Here is a 21,100-nt window from a genome sequence, read left to right on the forward strand (position 1 = left end):
TAGTGTACAAAATGTGAATATCAGAAGGATGCATTCTAATGCATTTTCATTGCTTTCTTTCATTTCATATGCTCTTTACAAGTGCAAATGATTTCTAATTGCATTTTGCATAAAACTCTTACTGTATTCACATATCTGTTAGCTCTGAAGTTTTTACATGTTTGGACAGGGCTGATGGCCTTTTGCTGAAATAGGCAGGATGTGCAATCAGGCTTGTTTGTACAACTGGTAGTACGAATGCAACCCGATTTGACATTTCTTTTGATAGATGAACTGTTGTATGATCTTTCTTTCATGGGGTTTCAGTATAACAACGGGGAGAAAAAAGCATTATTTTGCTCATATTTTTCTTTCTTTAGAATTTTTTCTTCCTTAACAGTTTTACAGAGACTATGGACTTGCTAAATCTTATTGGCTTATTCCTGTGTTCCCATGACATATAAACCTAAAGCAAGGGGAAGTGGAAGAATGAGCTATGATTATCCACTTAAAGTATACGTATTTAGGAATGAATATTCTGTTTCTCTAGAAATCTGGTTTACATGCACTGCCGCCTCCCTCACTCCCCAACCTGTTGGTTAGATGAATTGCATCCGGGGGGAAAAATGTGGCTTCATCATCCTCTTTAGAATGGTTAACTTTCTTCCATTTTTGTACATAATGAAAGGGTTAATTTTCTCAGCCTGTTTCTTAGTTCTCAGTTCCCTTCCCTAGACATTTGTCCATGCCTAAGTATTTTCTGAAATCACAAAGTACCCATCAGATGAAAGGGTCAGCAATCAAAGCAGAAGAGGTACACTCATCAAATGGATTTTTCACAAATCAATTCATGGTTAACATCACCAACTATTATTACTTTAGGTCTACACAAAGTTACTTTATCTTAAAAAATGTATTCTATGAGCAATAAAAAGTATTTGTCAATATTCACATCCTTAGGAAATATGAGGAATGATGTGTTGCACCCTTTAAAATGTAACTTTAGAATGAAAACCCTAAACACAGACTTCTTTCTCATTGTTAACACAGACATCACAAACCATCAGTAAATCTTCATGTGAATAGCAGACAGTGTGAACGAAATACCTGGTTCTGTTCTCTAGGAATCCAAAAGCAGCACAATGTCTATCTACCTGCTTGGAAATCTTACTCATTTGATCCAATTTTTATAATGGATTTAAAACTATTCTCCATGTAGCTCATTAGTCTATTTTTACCCTAAGTGAAGGACTAATGTTTGAACTTTCCAAACAACACATTTTTTCCCACTAAACTCACTTTTAACATGTAATTCCTAGACATACAAATTTTTTTAAAAATCAGAGTTAAATTGTTTCGATCATCATAAAAATAGGATAGAGTGGTTTCCTTTTTCATTTTACCAAGTTTGCACAAAATATAATAAACAACACTCTCACTCCTAGCTCAAGAATCTCTAATTTCTTTTCTTTCTCCTGAAACTGAAAACAAAACAATATTAAAAGTTGTTTAAAAAAAACTAAAACAGTTGCAAAACAGATTAGTAAAATTCTTCTAATAAGTGAATCATGATGCTGATTTTCTATAACCCTGGAAAACAAATAATATAAGAATCAGTAAACAAACCTGGAAGTTTAAGTAATCATGTTTTTTTTTTGTTGTTTTTTTTTTTTAACATGAATGAAATAAGGACTGTTCCCTCTTGAATGTTTATACCCTCTTCATCAATACTCTGCTTGGCTTTAGGCACACGGCTGGGGACATTTTAAATTTATTGCCTGTTTGCTAGCTGAACCCATTTGTAAAATTCAGTCTTGTCTCTAAGTCACTACCTATTTCATTCAGGATCCACAGATGGATGACGACATGACAGTCTCCTGGGAGACCAGCCAGGCAGCACAGAAGCAAATGGAATACAAGAACGTAAACTAGGATGGCCAGAAACAGCAGAGCCACCAAAATACTTACACTTGTACAGCAGAGAGTCTCCATGCAGCACAAAGAAAGGGGAAAAAATATGAATGGAAGAGAGAAAAAGCAACAGCATTACAAGAAAAGGGAAAGGAAGGCACCATTCACAAACAAACAGAAAAGCTATACAAAAAGCCTTCATAGCAAAAGAATAAGAAGGAGGCCAAAATATTATTAGTTTAAGGCATCCAACCTAGCATTTTATAAGCAGATGCATATTACAGCTTGAAGTTGTAGAAACTCTTGGAGACATGACCAATTTTGCTAAGTTTGTACAAAATGTCATTGAGTAACCCTATTTGGGGGATGGAGACATCATCAACTCCAAAGGCACATGACGGACAGAATACTGGGTGGATATTAGCAAACCCCATGCAGGTTTTGGTCCTTGGCCACAGGGCTACTCCTGTAACAAAGTGAAGACAGTATATCTACGGGCATGTCCCTTTTGGGACATCATTGTATGCTGCCCACTGTAATTTAGGATGAAGTAGCTTTGAATTCTCTACCCCCTCAGTCATCAAAGCTTTTCAGGAAAAGATCAGATGCCAGGCCCCAGCACAGTGTAATTAAATGTTTATGATACTTTATATCTTAGTGGGAATTTGGGTCACCTTACATTTCACATTAAATCTCTAATTCACTAAATAATTTAAAAAGCCTCATTGGTCATCATTAACAGTTGTTAAGGCATCTTACTATTCTGAAAACTTATAAATTCTTTAAAAGAATTTTTAAAACACTTAACAGAAAATAAGAAGTCCAGCTGTAAAATACCAGGCTTTATGAAAGCAAAGTATGGGTGTGTGTGTGGAGGGGTTCTTTTCCAAACCTCCCAAAACCATACCTGGAAGGCCACCTGGGAATCACTTTTTTCCCTTTCAAGTTCTTTATTTTTTGTGTGTCATTTTTTTCTCAATATACAACAGGATGAAAATATAGGGCTCCTCAATTGGTTAGTATAAACAGTTCGGGTCTCTTCAGAGGAAAGATGGCACTATGAGGTGTGATAAAAAACTATGGTAAACGTTTAAATTTAAAAAATTATTATAGTAAGACACATTGCCATTAATCCTCCTCAAAATATTCCTTGCTTTGAACACACAAATCCTATCACTCTTGCCACTTTCTGAAGCAGTTCTGGAAGTCCTCTACGTGTCTTCAGTTGCACTTTCGTGGCTGCCTCGAAGTCTTGAATTGATTCAAAACGTTTACCTTTCATGGTCATTTTGACTTTGGGAAAGAGCCAAAAGTTACAAGGTGCCAAGTCTGGTGAATAAGGTAATGTTTTTATTCTACAGAAATTGCCGTACCAGAAGTCATGTGTGACTTGGAGCCTTTCCGTTGTGATAAAACAATATAGTAAATGCTGCTTCCAAGTGCCATCCAACGGAAAGGCATGGATCTTCAATATGGGAAGCGGTGCATCAAACCTTAGTAACAGTATGTGACAAGTTTCAATTTGCTTGGTGCAGTCAGTCAGCTGTGAGCTATAGTTGACAGAAGATGTATTTTAAAGTGTGCTGTTAATCACCCTCCATTATGACAATGTTCTGTGTCACACTTCGCTTCTGCTATACGGCAATTTCTGTCAAATAAAAACATTACGGTGTGTCCTCATCCACCTTATTCACCGGATCTGGCACCGTGCGACTTCTGGCTGTTCCCCAAAGTCAAAATGATTAAGGACATTGACGAGGCAAGCCACGACAGCGCAACAAAAGACATTCACAAAAGAAGACTTCCAGAACTGCTTCAGAAAGTGGCAAGAATGATAAATGTGTTCAAAGTGAGGGGGAGTATTTTGAGCAGGATTAATGGCAATGTGTCTTTTATCCTAATAAATTGTTTTAAAATTTAAACATTTACTGTATTGTTTGGTCACACCTCATTAAGTAGAAGCTATTCCCCCAAACCATTACCATCATCACCATTGTCATCATCAATATAATTTGCTTATTAGAAAGGCTTCTATCAGCATTGTCCTGAAAAGGTATTGATTTCCAGACTCCTTATTTCGTATTTTATTAGGTAATTTTCTTCAAATATACCTCATTTTATGCTCCATTAAATTAGACTGAAAACAGTCTTGCTGAATGACAGGAGAAAGAGTTAAAATATATTTTCAAATATCCCTGAATTGTGTGAAAAACTTGCATCCAGTCTTAACATATATCCCCTCATCAAAAACTTCCTTAAATGTGTGACTGCAGCTACAGACATCAGAGAGGTATAGCTGATGGTTAAGTCCCATAGATACTTTTAGACTTTCGTTCTCTTTATGAGAGGTTAATTCAACAAAACAGGTACTCCTCCAAATTATCCATGTAAAGATCATTGTAAGTGAAGGTGAGGAACCTTTTAATTGGTTCAAATCCTAAAATGATAGGCAAACAAAAACATGTTCCTATGAAGAGGAAAACCACAGCAACAGACAATTCAACTTTTCAATAGAAAAGCTGAAAACTTTTCTACTCCTTATGCACACTTTGTGGAACTTGTTTAACTGTACTGACCAACATCTCCCCCAGCAAGATGAGGGAAGGACTAATGAGTGAGGAGAGGTCACTCTCTCTCTCAAGTATGTCTCACGCTCAAGGTTTTGGCATTCAAGAACTGAGCTAGAATCCTGGATCTGTCACTTATGGGGTTGTGGAACTTTGGCCAAGGTTTTTGTGAAGTTAGACCTAGTTTTCTAGTTTGTAAAATAACTGCTGTGAGTATTAAACAAGATAATGATACAAGGTGCTCTCTTAGCACAGAGTCTGGCAGTTAGTGTCAATCAACGACCTTACAGTGCTTCATTAACTAGTAGTGGTTATGAACATTAGTAATGCCATTTTTTCATTCTTCTATTCCAAGGAGAAAGAATGGGGTAGGGCAAGCATAAGTAGTAGACTTGTAACAGCAAAAAGGTAGAAACAATTTAAAAGACTGCCAAATAGGGGAATGGATAATTAAAATGAAGCATATGCAAATGATGGGACAACAGTTAAAAGGAAAATATTCTTTACGAAAGCATCCAAACTCATGATAATGGTGCCTCTGAGGAAAGGAGGAGTAGACGGAGACTGTCAGTGGTGAATTGAGGCTACAACTTTATCAGTAATGTTTTATATTATTTAAAATTCAACAAGTATTTACTGAGCACCTACTGTACACTGGAAAGTCTTGGAGAAGGGGGATGGGTAGAGCAGTGCATAAGATACATGAGTTCCCTGCACTCTTAGAGCGTATATTCTGGCATGAAAAAAATGTACCAGCCAAACAAAAATGCTAACATGTTAATTGTTTTCAGTTAAAGTTGGTGATAACACAGGTGTGTGACATTTCTTTCTTTTTTTGGTACTTTTTAATAATTTTGTAGGAACTCTCTCCAAAAAGCTTACTTAAGAATCCTTAATCACTGTGGTCATTTGGTGTTTACTGATTATCTGGACTGATTCTGCAAACAGGATAACAGAATGACCACACACACCACCACCGTGGTCACCTCCTGATGGGTAATGATGACACATGGACCAATTTGATCCTAATAGTTTGGAGGTAGGGACTGATCTACTAGAACACATACAAAGAAACTTTAAAGATTCTAAAGTAACTCATCGTTGTCTGTATGTGCAAATGTTTTATAAGTATTTTTACTGCAGTGAAGTGTTCAGGAATAGCTGGCATCTCAACATTTAGGAGACAAATATTGTTTCCCAGAGTCCAAGAAACCAAATTAAAATAAACGCTCAGTACCACATCTACCTTCTTCATTTTCTTTATCACAAAACTGACATGCGAGGGATTAAAAAAATTTAATCTCAACCTACATTGGGTTCACTCTATTTATCAAAATATACAAACGTTTTGCCAGCCATTTTAGCACTCCCTCTTAATAATGACATAGAAATAGAGACTTGATAGCCAGGAACCAGATTGGGTGAGGGGGGAAAACCCATTTAGTTAGAAAAATAAGGAAATGAGGGGGTTTATTTCCAAACACAGCAATTTAGTCAAATCTGCCAAAGACTGCAGAGGTGACTTTTGGATCCCACTTCATCAGCCCTCATCACATACATAAAAATTTCAACTATAGATAGTCACTTAGTCAAGTATACTCATACTTATTTTTAAGTTTGGAATAGAAACAAGGAGTGCTTAGGCAGAGACTAAACTCTTTAAAAGTTAACAGCCAAAAACATTTGCTAGAGGATCCTTTATCACAGAAAACAATGATTTTTTCAAGTTTTTTCTTTTTAATATATAGCAGAATTCTTATTGAAACATCTTAAGCAATGCCTTGAAAATACGTAATAGATAGATGGGGCTAATTTGGCTGAAATAGGGGAATGCCTAGAGACTGACTCAGAAGGTTTCCTTTAGGCACCCCCTCCTCACCCTGTGTCCCCAGCTATCCCATATGCATAAGGTGGACATATTTGGGTGGAAAGGACCAGCCCAGTCCTGACTTGTTCACCTCTAGATCCCGGAGCCTGGAGAGAGTCTGACATAGTGAGCATTCAAGAACCATTTGGTGAGTGAAGGAGTGAACTGAACTACTGCTTTATCCAGTGCTCTCCCCACTTTTGGATTTTATAGACTTCCTTAAAAAGGAAATTGGTCATCATAACCACCATCATTTCCATAAAAGGAATTTGGGCACACAGATAAAGCATAAGGACATGATCTGTTATAAAGAACAGTCCTTTAAATTAGATACACTTATTTTCATGAACAATTTTCTGTTGTCCTTATTTTTCCCATTTCATGTTAGACTGAGAAAAAAACTCTTCATAGACCTTTTTGTGGTTCATGGACTGGTATCTACCTCTTTTAACAATAAACTTCAAATATATATACCTACTCTTTCTCCCTCAATTAGTTATTCTAAACATTTTCAAATTTGCCAAAAACAGGTGCAAGGATAATATAATAAATACAAGTATAATCTTCATGTAGCTTCCTTAATTATTAACATTTTGTCACATTATAGGAAGTTCTCCATTTTCTCTTCCCCTATCCCCACACATAAGTTTTTGGTCATCTTGACATTTCACCTTTAAATACTTCTGCATGAACATCCTAAGAATTCTCTTATCCTACATAACTATACATGAATACTGCAACTAACAAAATTAATAGCAATTACTTAATATCTAATGTACATTCTATAGTCCACATTCAAATTTCCCTAATTGTTGCTCAAATGCCTCAAAACAACCCCCCTCCCCATTTTGGAACCAGGATCTAATGGACCATTCAAGCATGACATATGATTATAGCTCTCTAGTTTCTTTTACGTAGCATATCCTCCTTCCCCCACCCCCAACCCTACCTTTCTTTTTCATAATATTGACGTTTTTAAAGAATGCCGGTCAACTGTTTCATAGATTATCATCCCACATTTTATATTTGTCTGACTGTTTCCTCATAATTAGATTTAGGTGAACCATTTTTAGCATGAATGCCACATGGATGATGCTGTGAACTAATGACTGAAACACAACAGGTGACACACATATCACATTGTTCCACTATTGGTAACACTAAGTTTGATTAATTTGTCAGGGTAGGGACCTCCCAATTGCTCCATTACAAAGGTATCTCTACCCTTGGTAATTAATAATAACTGTGATGTGATACTTCTAGTTCATGTGGATGAGTCCATTTTTAAACAACTATTGACAGCCCTTGCCAGATACAATAAATACAACAAGAACCACAAAACTGTAATTTTCTACTTCTACCATTATTCCTATATTTCTTGAGTGCCATTCCTCTTTAAAAATCAACTGTCCCTTTTTGAAATTCGTTGTACCCTCCTCCCTCTTTGATTTTCTTAGTATTACTATGGACTCATCTTTGTTTGTATTATTATTATTATTATTATTATTACCACCATTTTGTGCTCAGAGTGTCCCAGTAGAAATTATTTCAATCTGGATTTTGTATTCTTTGAAATGATCCCATTAGACTTAGAACCAATCCTTGCTTTTTTGATACAAAATATCCTATGCTCACCTTGTGCTTTTCTGGACACTTTTTAAAATGGATTAGCCCATCAATGTAACAAACTGGGTGGGTGACATATATAGGTTCATTCACCTTCCATTCCTAGCAAGAAGCCAAGAATACCTGGTACACAATGAATCAACAATAAGCATTTAATGAATGACTAAGTAAACTTCTAGCCTCAGTTTTGGCTTAGGGAGTCTTCTGATTGCTCATCACTAAAACTCCATCAGTGAGAAGTACTCCTGCCTCCTCATCTGGGCTCTTTTGCCAACAGCCACCTTCTTCCAGTCTTTCCTATCTCCCATCCCCTGGGTAAACAAACCCTCTCCAGGGACTTCCCGCCATCTTCCTTAGACACCTGCATGGATTTGGTCTTTGATTTCAATTGGCAAGCAGTGATAATTTGGAGCTTTCTGACATAAGAGAGAGGGTGCTGAAGCAAATGTGTCATGTGGTACGTTGAAAACATGAGGTGTCTAAAGGTTGAAAAGTGAGACAGATTTTAGAGAAATTATTTTATTTAGTATTGGTTCAAAAGTTACAAGCAATCAGTGATTGCTTGTAAAAGACTTAACTAGATTGGACTTCATTTATTTATTTTTTAATCTTCATTAAATTTATTGGGATGACGTGGTTAGTAAAATTATCAAGTGTACATTTCTATAATACATCATGTATATATTGCATTGTGTGTTCACCACTCAGAGCCAGTTCTCCTTCCATCACCATATAATTGACCCCCTTTAACCCATTTCTACCACAATCCTCCTCCCTTACCCTCTGGTAGCAACAAATGAACAAGACACACAAACAAATAAATCACAGACACAGACAAGTTTAGTGGTTACCAGTGGACTTCATTTAAAAAAAATGTCCTGTTTAAGGGAAGTATAAGTATATGCCTACCTTATCTGCAAACAACACACTATAGATAAAGAGAAACAGGTGAACAATGGAATGTTTTTTTCTTTTTATAAGTCCACAGGATACTAGAACTATTTGCTTAATTTAATTCATGAGGGTAGGTCAAAATCACCTTTTGCGATTATCATTACTTGTCAAAATTAAGATCGGAAGAATCATCATAGCCAATCTGCAAGTCAGATGCCCAGTTTGGAGGCTGCTTTGGTGATGCCCTGACTAAGCTGATGTTCTTAGTCCTTTTCAGCAGGGGATTTATCAAGTCCACTCATCCTCTTCCTGGGGAGTTTGATTCATATGGGAGCTTTGGGCTGTTCTGTCACCTATGGAGGTGGAGGGTTCTTATCCTCCCAGGAATGACTGTAAAAGGAGGGAGTCTGTGGGATTTCCCATGGGGTCTCCATTGTCTCTTGGGGAGCTCCTGAAGGTGGTCAATGCTGCACTTCAGGCTTTATTTTCATCCTTAAAACAAGGTGTGTGGGATAGATCTCTCAGGAGCTCCCTAGAATAAACCTCTGCAAATGGTGTTCACACCAGTTAAAAATTAAAAGGTTAAGGCAACTCTGGGTCCTGAGTGAATGGTGAACTCTGGAGCTTGCAGTGTGCGTCTGGCCTTTCCACACAAGACCGCCACAAACAGCACTAGAAACTCTGAGGAACATACAAGATCCATTTTAGTTGGACTATATAAATTGTACTATAGTTTGGAAAATTTAAATTTGGAAATTAAGAGGTTTTCATAGGTTGCTTTCTAGTGATTAAAAAGTTAAATCTCCGTTTTCCAAAGTGATCTTAATAAAAAAATGACATTATAAAATAAATAAAATTTTAAGAGGAAACTAACAATTAGGACTTGCACAGGCCTCTGCACATAGTTAATATCAGTGAAACTAATTTTAAATGAGATATCGACTTAATAGTCTGTATTTGGCAATACTGTTAATAGATTAGTTCAATTAATAACTGTTGGTACTTAAAAATGAGGTGATTTATTTAAAGAAATACTATCTGACCAAGACAAATGGATCTTTGCTGAATTTTAACCTGCATTAAAAAGCTTAAAATTATATATTGAAATCTAAGGCTGAATTTGTTAATGGAAAATAACTGCTATTTTGTCATTGGAAAAAAGAATTCACAAGATGTGGTCTGTAGTAATTCAAGCCTTTTAACATTATTTTCTAGGAAATAGCAGTGAGTAGATGCACTGCTTTTCTACATGAATATCTTTTGACTTAAAACTTATATGACACTCATTAAAATAATTGAAAGAATTACAATTAGTATGCTAGTTATAACTAATGACCAGACCCTGTCTCTTCACCCATTTGGCACACTATCCTAAAACCTGAACAAATGCAGTTTTTTAAAGGTAGAAAAAACTACATTTAGTGTCAAATTAACTATTTAGAGATAAGTAATCAGTAGAATGAGAACTGTATCCTTCAATATCCCAAGGGCCAATGACAAATCAAAGTTGAAAGACATGGTTGGAAATACTAAGCACCTGATTGCAGGAAGAGAACAGGTAGTCTATGGACAATAAAGATTCTAAATAAATACATGCTTCAGCATGACATACAAGGCATGTGTATTAAAATGATAAGAAGTATATAGGAAGGCTAATCACTGTCACCAACAAAACACATGGAGAGGCATGGAATATTCCAGGTAAGCCAAAAGTGGGCAAATTCATTTCAAACAATTGGATAACAACTGAATATGTCAGATTTTTGACAGTTATTCCCAACAATGTTTAAAAACTGTAGCTTACATTATGGTTGTATAGCACACATATCTTTCACTTGTGTTTCTGTTAATTACTTTAATATGGAGTTAGTAAGGAGGTATTTTACATAAAGCAATGTAGTCTAATTAAATCAAACTCAAAATTTAATTCTGATCGTAAGAAATATACTACATAGGACATCCATATACTGATTACAGCAGACTCTGGTACCAAACTGTGAGCCTTTCAGTGACCTGAGTAACCTTGGATACCTCACTTAAGTTTTCTATGCCTTAGTTTCTTCATTTGTTAAACAGAAGATATTAATAACATCTAATTATTCATAGGTTGCTACTATTCATAAACAACTCAGAATAGTGCCTACCATGTCATAGGTACTATGAAAGTATATTAAAATAATAAGATTTTTTAAACCATCTTATTTTCTGCTCTGGAGTAAAAGGGAGATCAGAATCTCTGGGGCTATGAGAGTGGATATAGGTTATTATAACAGTTTTTCTTCCTCCCAACCATACCCCACGAAGTGAACTAGAATACCTCTTAGTTTCTTTCTAGTTAAATAAAAAAAGATAAGTATTTAAATGGAGACAGAGTTGTTTAAAAAGATTCCTTTTTGCCATTTTAGTTAAAGAAAATAGCCTTTTCCTTTAACTTTCTGAAATTAAGATTGATGAGATGTTCTCAGTCTTCTCTCCAGCCGGTAACATCCCTCCAGCCCCATTGAATCATTCTTATATTGGCCCTCACTTAGTCCAAATGCAAATTTAATATATGTTGACTAAGTGAAAAATTTCTTTCAAAAAATGTCAATCATATTGATTATTGTTTCCAATCCAAAAAGGCAATCCTTACACTCAAATTAATATAAATTTCTCAAAAATGGCGGCGTGAGGTGAGCCTCTGTAAAGCTCCCCTGGAATTTACAACGAATCGAACAACAAAAACTCCACAAAGGACTCCCTGCACAGCAGACAGGCAAGACGAAGAGGCCCACTACCGAAGTCACCTACAGGTGGTAGAATTGCGCAAGCGGGGGAGGAGGGAAGGGAGAAGTGTGGAGACGGAGCCGCAGGGGCGCAGGACGCAGACCTGGCTCAGTGCTCCGAGCTCGCTGCTTCCCAGAACCACCGCAGCTACATGAGAGGGAAGAACTCGGACTGCTAGGGCTCTGCTTGTGGCCCACAGGGCTGAGCGGGCAGCATATAACACGGCTGAACCCAACGCTCACGGCACAGACCTCGGAGAAAAGACTGAGGGAAGAAGGTTGAAAACGGTGGGTTAAGCCCTCACTGCCGAGCAGAGAATGGAGGCCTTAGGCACTGAGACTGGCCGCCCCGTCCCTACCCTCCCAGAGCTCGCCCCGCCCCCACCTGCCGGGTGCTAGAAACAGAACAGTACCAGTGTCAAATCAAAGGAATAGAATATTTGCTGTTCTGAGAACTCTGGACCGCAGACACAGATTCACAGCCCAACTAGTTCCGGCAAAGGGGAGGGAGATATGGAAGCAGGACCGGCTGTGGTGGTGGTTGCTGCCATTGCTCTGGGCCACCTCTCACAATTCACCTCGTCACTGGCCCTACCTATCTGGGTGGATCCCTGCAGGAGTAAACAACCGCTGAAACATATGGGCTCTGAATCTGGAGCTGGAAGAGCTTTGGAACGTCAAAAGCTCTCCGCATACCCACCGGGACACTGTGCCCTGTGACCTAGATGAACTATTAACAGAGGAGAAGCCCGTCTCCCAGGGAACCCCCTATTGTGTGAGAAGCTGGAATAGTGCAGAGAAAACATAGCACTACCATGTGGGAGAAGAAAAATAAGCTGCAGTTGGAGAAAAAATAAAACATTCTACCAACAAGTACTGGAAAACAAAAGAAAGACTTCTTCCTATCAACCTGTTGCAGATAGGCAGTTAAATGAACTCAGAAACACAATCAAAGAAAAGCATAAGCATTTTACGAAAGAGATTGAAATTTTAAAAAGAACCAAATAGAATTTCTGGAGATTAAGAACTCAATAGAAGAAATTAAGAGTGAAATAACCAGCTTAGGTAGTACAGTTGACCAGATGGAGGAAAGAATCAGTGACATCAAAGATAGAAACCTGGAAATTACACAGATGGAAGAAGAAAGAGACTTGAGACTTAAAAGAAATGAAAGAACTCTACAAGAACTTTCTGACTCCATCAGAAAGAGCAATATAAGAATAATGGGCATACCAGAAGGAGAAGAAAGAGAGAAGCGAACAGAGACTATATTCAAACAAATCGTTGATGAGAACTTCCCAAAGTTGTGGACAGAACTGGACCCTTGAATCAAAGAAGCAAAAGAACACCTAATTACCTCAATGCCAACAGGCCTTCTCCAAGGCACTTTGTATCGAAGCTGTGTAAAACCAACGACAAAGGAAGAATCCTCAAAACAGCCAGGGAAAAGAAGACGGTAACTTACAAAGGAAAGCCTATTAGATTATCATCAGATTTTTCAGCAGAAACTCTACAAGCCAGGAGGGAGTGGAACCAAATATTCAAACTATTGAAAGAGAGAAATTATGAGCCAAGAATAATATATCCAGCAAAGATATCCTTTAGACATGAAGGAGGAATAAAGACTTTTCCAGACATACAGAAGCTGAGGGAATTTTCTAATACACGACCTGCACTACAAGAAATACTAAAGGAGGCTATTCGACCACCATCAACAGGGACAATTTGTGGCAACCAAAACTCAAAAAGGGGGGAGAGTAAAGGCCTGAACCGGAATATGGGAATGGAGAAAGTAAGCGTGCTGAAGAAAATGGAATACTCTAAATATCAAACTTTCTTTTACATAAACTTAAGGGTAACCACTCAAAAAAAATCCAGAACTGAAATATATACTGAAATAAAAGAAGAAACAGAGGAAACATCATAGAATACCACCACACAGAAATAATAGACAACAACAAAAGGCAAAGAAACAATGGAGACACAGCCTTACCAGAAAACTAAAGATAGAATGACAGGAAATCCTCACATATCAATAATCACCCTAAATGTAAATGGACTGAACTCACCAATAAAAAGGCACAGAGTAGCAGATTGGATCAAAAACTAAACCCAACCATATGCTGTCTCCAAGAGACACATCTCAGCTACAAGGACAAGCATAGACTCAAAGTGAAAGGGTGGAAATTGACACTCCAAGCAAATGGTACCCAGAGAAAATCAGGTGTAGCCATAATGATATCAGATGAAACAGACTTCAAGGTGAAAAAGATAACAAGAGACAAAGATGGACATTTCATAATGGTGAAGGGGACTGTACAACAAGAAGACATAACAGTCATCAATATTTATGCCCCCAATCAGGAGCACCGAAATACACCAAGCAACTACTAACAGAACTAAAGGGAGAAATTGACCAAAACACAATTATACTAGGGGACTTAAATACATCATTGACAGCTATGGATAGATCATCCAAACAGAAAATAAATAACGAAATAGTAGCCCTAAATGACACATTAGATGAAATGGACATAATTGACATTTATAGAGCACTTCATCCTAAAACATCAGACTATACATTCTTTTCTAGTGTACATGGAACATTCTCAAGGATAGACCATATATTGGGACATAAAATTAGCCTCAGCAAATTTAAGAAGATTGAAATCATACCAAGCATATTCTCTGATCACAAGGCTTTGAAAATGGTTATCAACTGCAAAAGGAAAGTAGGAAAAAACACAAATACGTGGAGATTAAACAACATACTTTTAAAGAACGACTGGGTCAAAGAAGAAATTAGAGGAGAGATCAAAAGATACATAGAAACAAATGACAATGAAAATACATCCTACCAAAATTTTTGGGATGCAGCGAAAGCAGTTTTAAGAGGGAAATTTATCTCATTACAGGCCTATCTCAAGAAACAAGAAAACTCCCAAATAAATAACCTCATGTTACACCTTAAAGAACTAGAAAAAGAAGAACAAGTAAAACCCAAGGTCAGCAGAAGAAAGGAAATAACAAAAATTAGAGCAGAACTAAATGAAATAGAGAACAAAAGACAATAGAAAAAATTAATGTGACAAAGAGCTGGTTCTTTGAAAAGATTAACAAAATTGACAAACCCTTGGCTAGACTTACTAAGATAAAAAGAGAGAAGACACTGATTAACAAAATCAGAAACGAAAAAGGGGAAGTTATCACGGACACCACAGAAATACAAAGGATCATCCAAGAATACTATGAAGGACTATATGCCACCAAATTCAACAACCTAGAAGAAATGGACAAGTTCTTAGAAACATATAGCCTTCCAAGGCTGAACCATGAAGAACTGGAAAATCTAAACAGACCGATCACCAGTAACGAAATTGAATCAGTCATCCAAAACCTTCCCAAAAGCAAAAGTCCGGGACCAGATGGCTTCACTAGTGAATTCTACCAAACCTTCAAAGAGGATCTAATACCAATCCCACTCAAACTCTTCCAAAAAATTGAAGAAGAGACAGTACTCCCCAACTCATTTTATGAGGCCAACATTACCCTGATACCAAAACCTGGTAAGGACAGCACAAAAAAGAAAACTACAGACCAATATCTCTGATGAATACCAATGCAAAAATCCTAAATAAATTCCTAGCAAATCGAATACAACAATGCATTAAAAAGATTATTCATCACGACCAAGTGGAGTTCATCCCCGGGGCACAAGGATGGTTCAACATCCTCAAGTCCATCAATGTGATACATCACATAAACAAAATAAAGGACAAAAATCATATGATTATATCAATTGATGCAGAAAAAGCATTTGACAAGATACAACATCCATTTATGATTAAAACACTTAATAAAATAGGTATAGAAGGAAAATACCTTACCATAATAAAGGCCATATATGACAAGCCCTCTGCTAATCTCATAATTAATGGTGAAAAACTGAAGCCCTTTGCTCTACCTTCAGGAACACAACAGGGCTGTCCCCTATCACCTCTGCTTTTCAAGATAGTGTTGGAAGTCCTTGCCAGAGCAATCAGGCAAGACAAAGAAATAAAAGGCATCCAAATTGGGAATGAAGAAGTTAAATTATCACTCTTTGCAGATGACATGATGCTATATATTGAAAACCCTAAAGACTCCACCAAAAAGCTATTAGAAACAATCATCGAATACAGTAAAGTTGCTGTATACAAAATCAACGTACAGAGTCCATTGCTTTCCTATATACTAACAACGAAATCTCAGAAAAAGAAATACAAAAAACAATTCCTTTTGCAATTGCAGCAAAAAGAATAAAATACCTAGGAATAAACTTAACCAAGGATGTGAAAGATCTATATGCTGAAAATTATAAGACATTTTTGAAAGAAATTGAAGAAGACACAAAGAAATGGAAAGACATTCCGTGCTCATATATTGGAAGAATCAACATAGTTAAAATGGCCATATTACTCAAAGCAATATACAGATTCAACGCAATCCCCATCAAAATCCCAATGGCATTTTTTAAAGAAATAGAACAAAAAATCATCAGATTTGTTTGTAACCACCAAAGACCCCAAATATCCAAAGCAATCTTAAGAAAAAAGAACAATAATGGACGTATCAACTTCCTGACTTTGGCTTGCACTACAGGGCTACAATAATCAAAACAGCATGGTATTGGCAGAAAAACAGACACATAGACCAATGGAATAGAATTGAGAACCCAAAAATAAATCCACATAAATATGGACATATAATTTTTGACAAAGAAGCTAAAAACATACAATGGAGGAAAAACAGCCTCTTCAATAAATGGTGCTGGGAGAATTGGATAACCACGTGCAAAAGAATGAAACTGGACTGCTATTTGTCACCATGTACCAAAATTAATTCAAAATGGATCAAAGACTTAAGCATAAGACCTGACACAATAAACTGCATAGAAGAAAACATAGGTACTAAACTTATGGACCTTGGGTTCAAAGAGTATTTTATGAATTTGACTCCAAAGGCAATGGAAGTAAAAGCTAAAATAAACGAATGGGACTATATGAAACTTAAAAGCTTCTGCACAGCAAAAGAAACCATTGACAAAATAAAGAGGCCACCAACTGAATGGGAGAAGATTTTTGCAAACAGCCTCCGATAGGGAGCTAATATCCAGAATATACAAGGAACTCATGCAACTCAAAAAAAAAAAACAAACAACCCAATTGAAAAATGGGCAGAGGACTTGAAGAGACATTTCTCCAAAGAGGACATACAAATGGCAAATAGACATATGAAAAAATGCTCAACATCACTAATCATCAGAGAAATGCAAATCAAAACCACAATGAGATATCACCTCACCCCAGTCAGAATGGCTATCATCAACAAGACAAATAGTAACAAATGTTGGAGAGGCTGTGGAGAAAAAGGAACCCTCATACACTGTTGGTGGGAATGCAGACTGGTGCAGCCGTTATGGAAGGCAGTGTGGAGGTTCCTCAAAAAATTACGAATAGAATTACCATATGACCCAGCAATCCCTCTCCTGGGTATCTACCCAAAAAATCTGAAAACATTTAGAGATAAAGACACGTGTGCTCCAATGTTCATTGCAGCTTTGTTTACGGTGGCCAAGACATGGAAACAACCAAAATGTCCTTCGATAGATGAATGGATAAAGAAGTTGTGGTATATATACACAATGGAATACTATTCGGCTGTAAGAAAAGATGATATAGGAACATTTGTGACAACATGGATGGATCTTGAGAGTGTAATGCTGAGCGAAATAAGTCAGACAGAAAAAGCAGAGAACCATGTGATTTCACTGATATATGGTATATAAACCAAAAACAACAAAAGAACAAGACAAACAAATGAGAAACAGAAACTCATAGACACAGACAATAGTTTAGTGGTTACCAGAGGGTAAGGGGGGTGGGGGGTGGGAGATGAGGGTAAAGGGGATCAAATATATGGTGATGGAAGGAGATCTGACTCTGGGTGGTGAACACACAATGGGATTTATAGATGATGTAATACAGAATTGTACACCTGAAATCTATGTAATTTTACTAACAATTGTCACCCCAATAAATTTAAAAAATAAATTAAAAAAAAAGATGTGGTATATATACACAGTGGAATACTATTCTCCATAAGAAAAGATGAAATGCTGCTATTTGCGACAACATGGATGGATCATGAGATTATTATGGTAAGTGAAATAAGTCAGAAAGAAACAGTCGAGAACCATGTGACTTCACTCATATGTGGGATATAAAACTGAAAGCAACAAAGAAAGAAAAACTAGATAAACAAGATAAAGAAAGAAACAAAAACTCATAGATGCAGAGAACAACTGTGGTTACCAGAGGGTAAAGGGGTGGGGGGATGGTACTAGAGGGTAAAGTAAAGGGGGTCAAATACATGGTGATGGAAGAAGAACTGACTCTGGGTGGTGAGCACACAATGTGATATATAGATGATGTAATACAGAATTGTACATTGAAGCCTATGTAATTTTACTAACCATTGTCACCCAATAAATTAAATTTAATAAATCCATAGATAAATAGATAGCTATAGATACATAGATAGATAGATAGATAGATAGATAGATAGATAGATAGATAGATAGATAGATAGGTAGATAGGTAAAATTTCACCATAAGCGCTTGGTCATCATTGCTGAAGATGCTGATGAAGAAGCTCTAAGGACACGTGTTTTTATCAGCTAAAATTTGGTCTTCAAGTTGTAGCAGTCAAAGCTCCAGCTTTTGGAAACAATAGACAAAAACCAGCTTAAAGACATGGCTATTGCTATTGGTGGTGCAGTGTTTGCAGAGGATGGATTGACTAAATCTTGAAGATATTCAGCCTCATGACTTAGGAAAAGTTGGAGAGGTCATTGTGACCAAAGATGATGCCATGCTCTTGAACGGGAAAGGTGACAAGGCTCAGAATGAAAAATGTATTCAAGAAATCATTGAGCAGTTAGGTATCAGGACTAGTGAATATGAAAAGGAAAAACTAAATGAACGTCTGGTAAAACTCTCTGATGGAGTAGCTGCACTGAAGGTTGGTGGGACAAGTGATGTTGAAGTGAATGAAAAGATAGATAGAATCACAGATGCCCTGAATGTCACACGAGCTGAGGTTGAGGAAGGCATTGTTCTGGGAAGGGGTTGTGCCCTGCTTCGGTGCATTTCAGCTTTGGGCTCGTTAACTCCAGCTAATGAAGATTGAAAAATTGGTATAGAAATTATTTTAAAAAACACTCAAAATTCCTGCAATGATCATTGCTAAGAATGCAGGTGTTGAAAAAGAATGCAGTTGAGAAAATTATGCAACGTTCCTCAGAAATTGATTATGATGTTACGCTTAGAGATTTTGTGACTATGGTGAAAAAAGGAATCACTGATCCAACAACTGTTGTGAGCACTGTTTTATTGGAAGCTGCTGGAGAGGCTTCTCTGTTAACTACAGCAGAAGTTGTAATCACAGAAATTCCTAAAGAAGAGAAAGGCCCTGGAATGGACAGAATGGGTGGAATGGGAGGTGGTATAGGAGGTGGCATGTTCTAATTTCTAGAATAGTGCTTTACCTTTATTAATGAGAACTGTGAGAGGAAGCTCAAGGTAGCGCTCCTCACCTATAACTTCAGAGAAGTCAGTTGAAAGAAATGGAGAAAAGGCTGGCTGATGTTTAAGAAAATCACTATAACCATCAGTTACTGGTTTCACTTGACAACATATAATGGTTTGCTGCTGTTATTGTCCATGCCTACAGATAATTTATTTTGTATTTTTGAATAAAAAGACATTTGTACATTCCTGATGACTAAGTGCAATAGCCATGTATCAATGTACTGCTTTCAACTTAAATTACTGAGGCATTTTACTATTATTCTGTTAAAATCAGGATTTAGTGCTTGCCATCACCCAATGAGAAGTTAAGAAGCAGTCTTTCTGTGGAGATTAAGAATGTGTACAAAGCAGAAAAATATCCAATTATGTGACCACCTTTGTGTAATAAAAGTTTGTTAAAAGTTAAATAGTCAATTTCTCATTAATTTAGGACTTTTTCTACTATGGCTATAGGGACAGATCCAGGTTTTATGTTCACTGAAACTTTCAGTTTTTCTTTGGTGGTGGGGAGGTAGGGTTACTCTTTAAGAAAAGTTTTATAAAACTGCAAATAAAAAATTAGATAACGGCCTTAGTGGGAACCTGAAGCTTAAGTTTCATTAGCTTCATTAAGAGTTTCTGTATAGCAATAAGCTTCTGAAAGAATTGTCTCTAGCTGGGAAGAGACACCCATTATTTGGTCTGGTAAATGGGTGAGATTAAAAAATAAAAACAACAACAACAAAAAACAGTAATATAGCCCAGTGAATGGATAATGGTGTCTAAAGGATGCGTCTTACCATACAAGTATCCAGATCTTCGAAACGCTCTATCTCTGTGAGCTCCTCCACCGTGATGATGGAGCGTTTAATGGGCTTCTCCTCAGCCAGCTCAATCTCTAAGGACTCTTGTTGAGGAAGGGTCTTGCCACGTCTGCTGAAGTGGTCAGTCTAGAGTCAAGACACACACAAGGGAAATTAACTCACAGAGACAAGGGAAAAGCAGGTAGGCTGGATTCCCAAAGATGGCATGCTAAAGGATGTGGTTAATGACAATTCTTAACAAATTCACACTAGAGTAACTTACCTCTTTTATTATCTTTCTTTGGAGGATGTGGAATGTTTTAAGCAAGAAATAACAAAACCTCCTTTTTAAAAAAAATGTCTTTTGAGATTTTATTTTTTTAAAAACCAGTATTTCATATAGTCTTTGCCATGTTGATGCAAATATGCACAAAGTAGGTGTGTATTTTTGTTTTCCAAAAGATGCATTATAAACCTTTTCAGGAAGCTGGTGTGATTTATGCAACTTTTAATTTTAAATACAATCACAAATTATGTCCATCAGGAGGCATTACAACATTTTGTACTGAGAAGTCATTTTATTTATGCAATTTTACTAGGACAAGGAAGATTCAGTTCAACTCAATTTGCTCTTCGAAGGGTAAAGAAAATTAACGAGTGAAGTATGATGTCATTGCCATTGCCATTATAGGTAGAAATATACAGGAAATTTAAACCAGAAATATAACTGACACAAGTTAAATGAGACTACTCAGTCTAGATTAAATGTTCTTTTTATTAACTATATGTGATATTTTCTCTGAAAGAATTTCTTTATCTAGTGCTTAAACATATCTAATAAGGAGAAATAAAACAATCCCACGCTTCATTATTTTTAAAGGGTTGAAAGGAAGGGAAGTGCTAATAAAATTTTAATTATTACTTGCTCATGCTATTTTCATGTAATGAATACCATATTTGATATGATTTATTAATTCCCAGTGTTATACTTCAGGTAAACCTAAAAACTCAAATGGTAAGAGGTAGAATAAACTGGGCTAGAATTAATAAGCTCTAAAGCTGACCTGACTCCTCACCA

At 36.7% G+C, this 21,100-nt stretch overlaps 1 protein-coding gene and 1 pseudogene across 13 annotated transcripts in view; one reads left to right on the forward strand and one right to left on the reverse strand.

Moving 5' to 3' along the window:
* CARMIL1 (capping protein regulator and myosin 1 linker 1) overlaps positions 1-21,100 on the reverse strand; it is a 351,277-nt gene that overhangs the window by 33,135 nt on the left and 297,042 nt on the right. For 9 of the 13 annotated variants that reach the window (XM_074319291.1, XM_074319289.1, XM_074319298.1 and 6 more), the window contains 2 exons: positions 20,020-20,169; positions 1,948-1,965 (listed from right to left, as the gene is read on the reverse strand). In XM_074319291.1, the coding sequence (XP_074175392.1) occupies positions 1,948-1,965; positions 20,020-20,169 (168 nt within the window). The remainder of the gene's footprint in view (positions 1-1,947; positions 1,966-20,019; positions 20,170-21,100) is intronic. The other 4 variants (XM_074319290.1, XM_074319294.1, XM_074319293.1 and 1 more) reach the window with 1 other exon arrangement.
* LOC141568646 (60 kDa heat shock protein, mitochondrial pseudogene) lies at positions 10,522-19,437 on the forward strand (annotated as a pseudogene).

The sequence above is a fragment of the Rhinolophus sinicus genome, linkage group LG14, assembly GCF_036562045.2.
Source record: "Rhinolophus sinicus isolate RSC01 linkage group LG14, ASM3656204v1, whole genome shotgun sequence".
In the NCBI taxonomy this organism is placed as follows: Eukaryota; Metazoa; Chordata; class Mammalia; order Chiroptera; family Rhinolophidae; genus Rhinolophus; species Rhinolophus sinicus.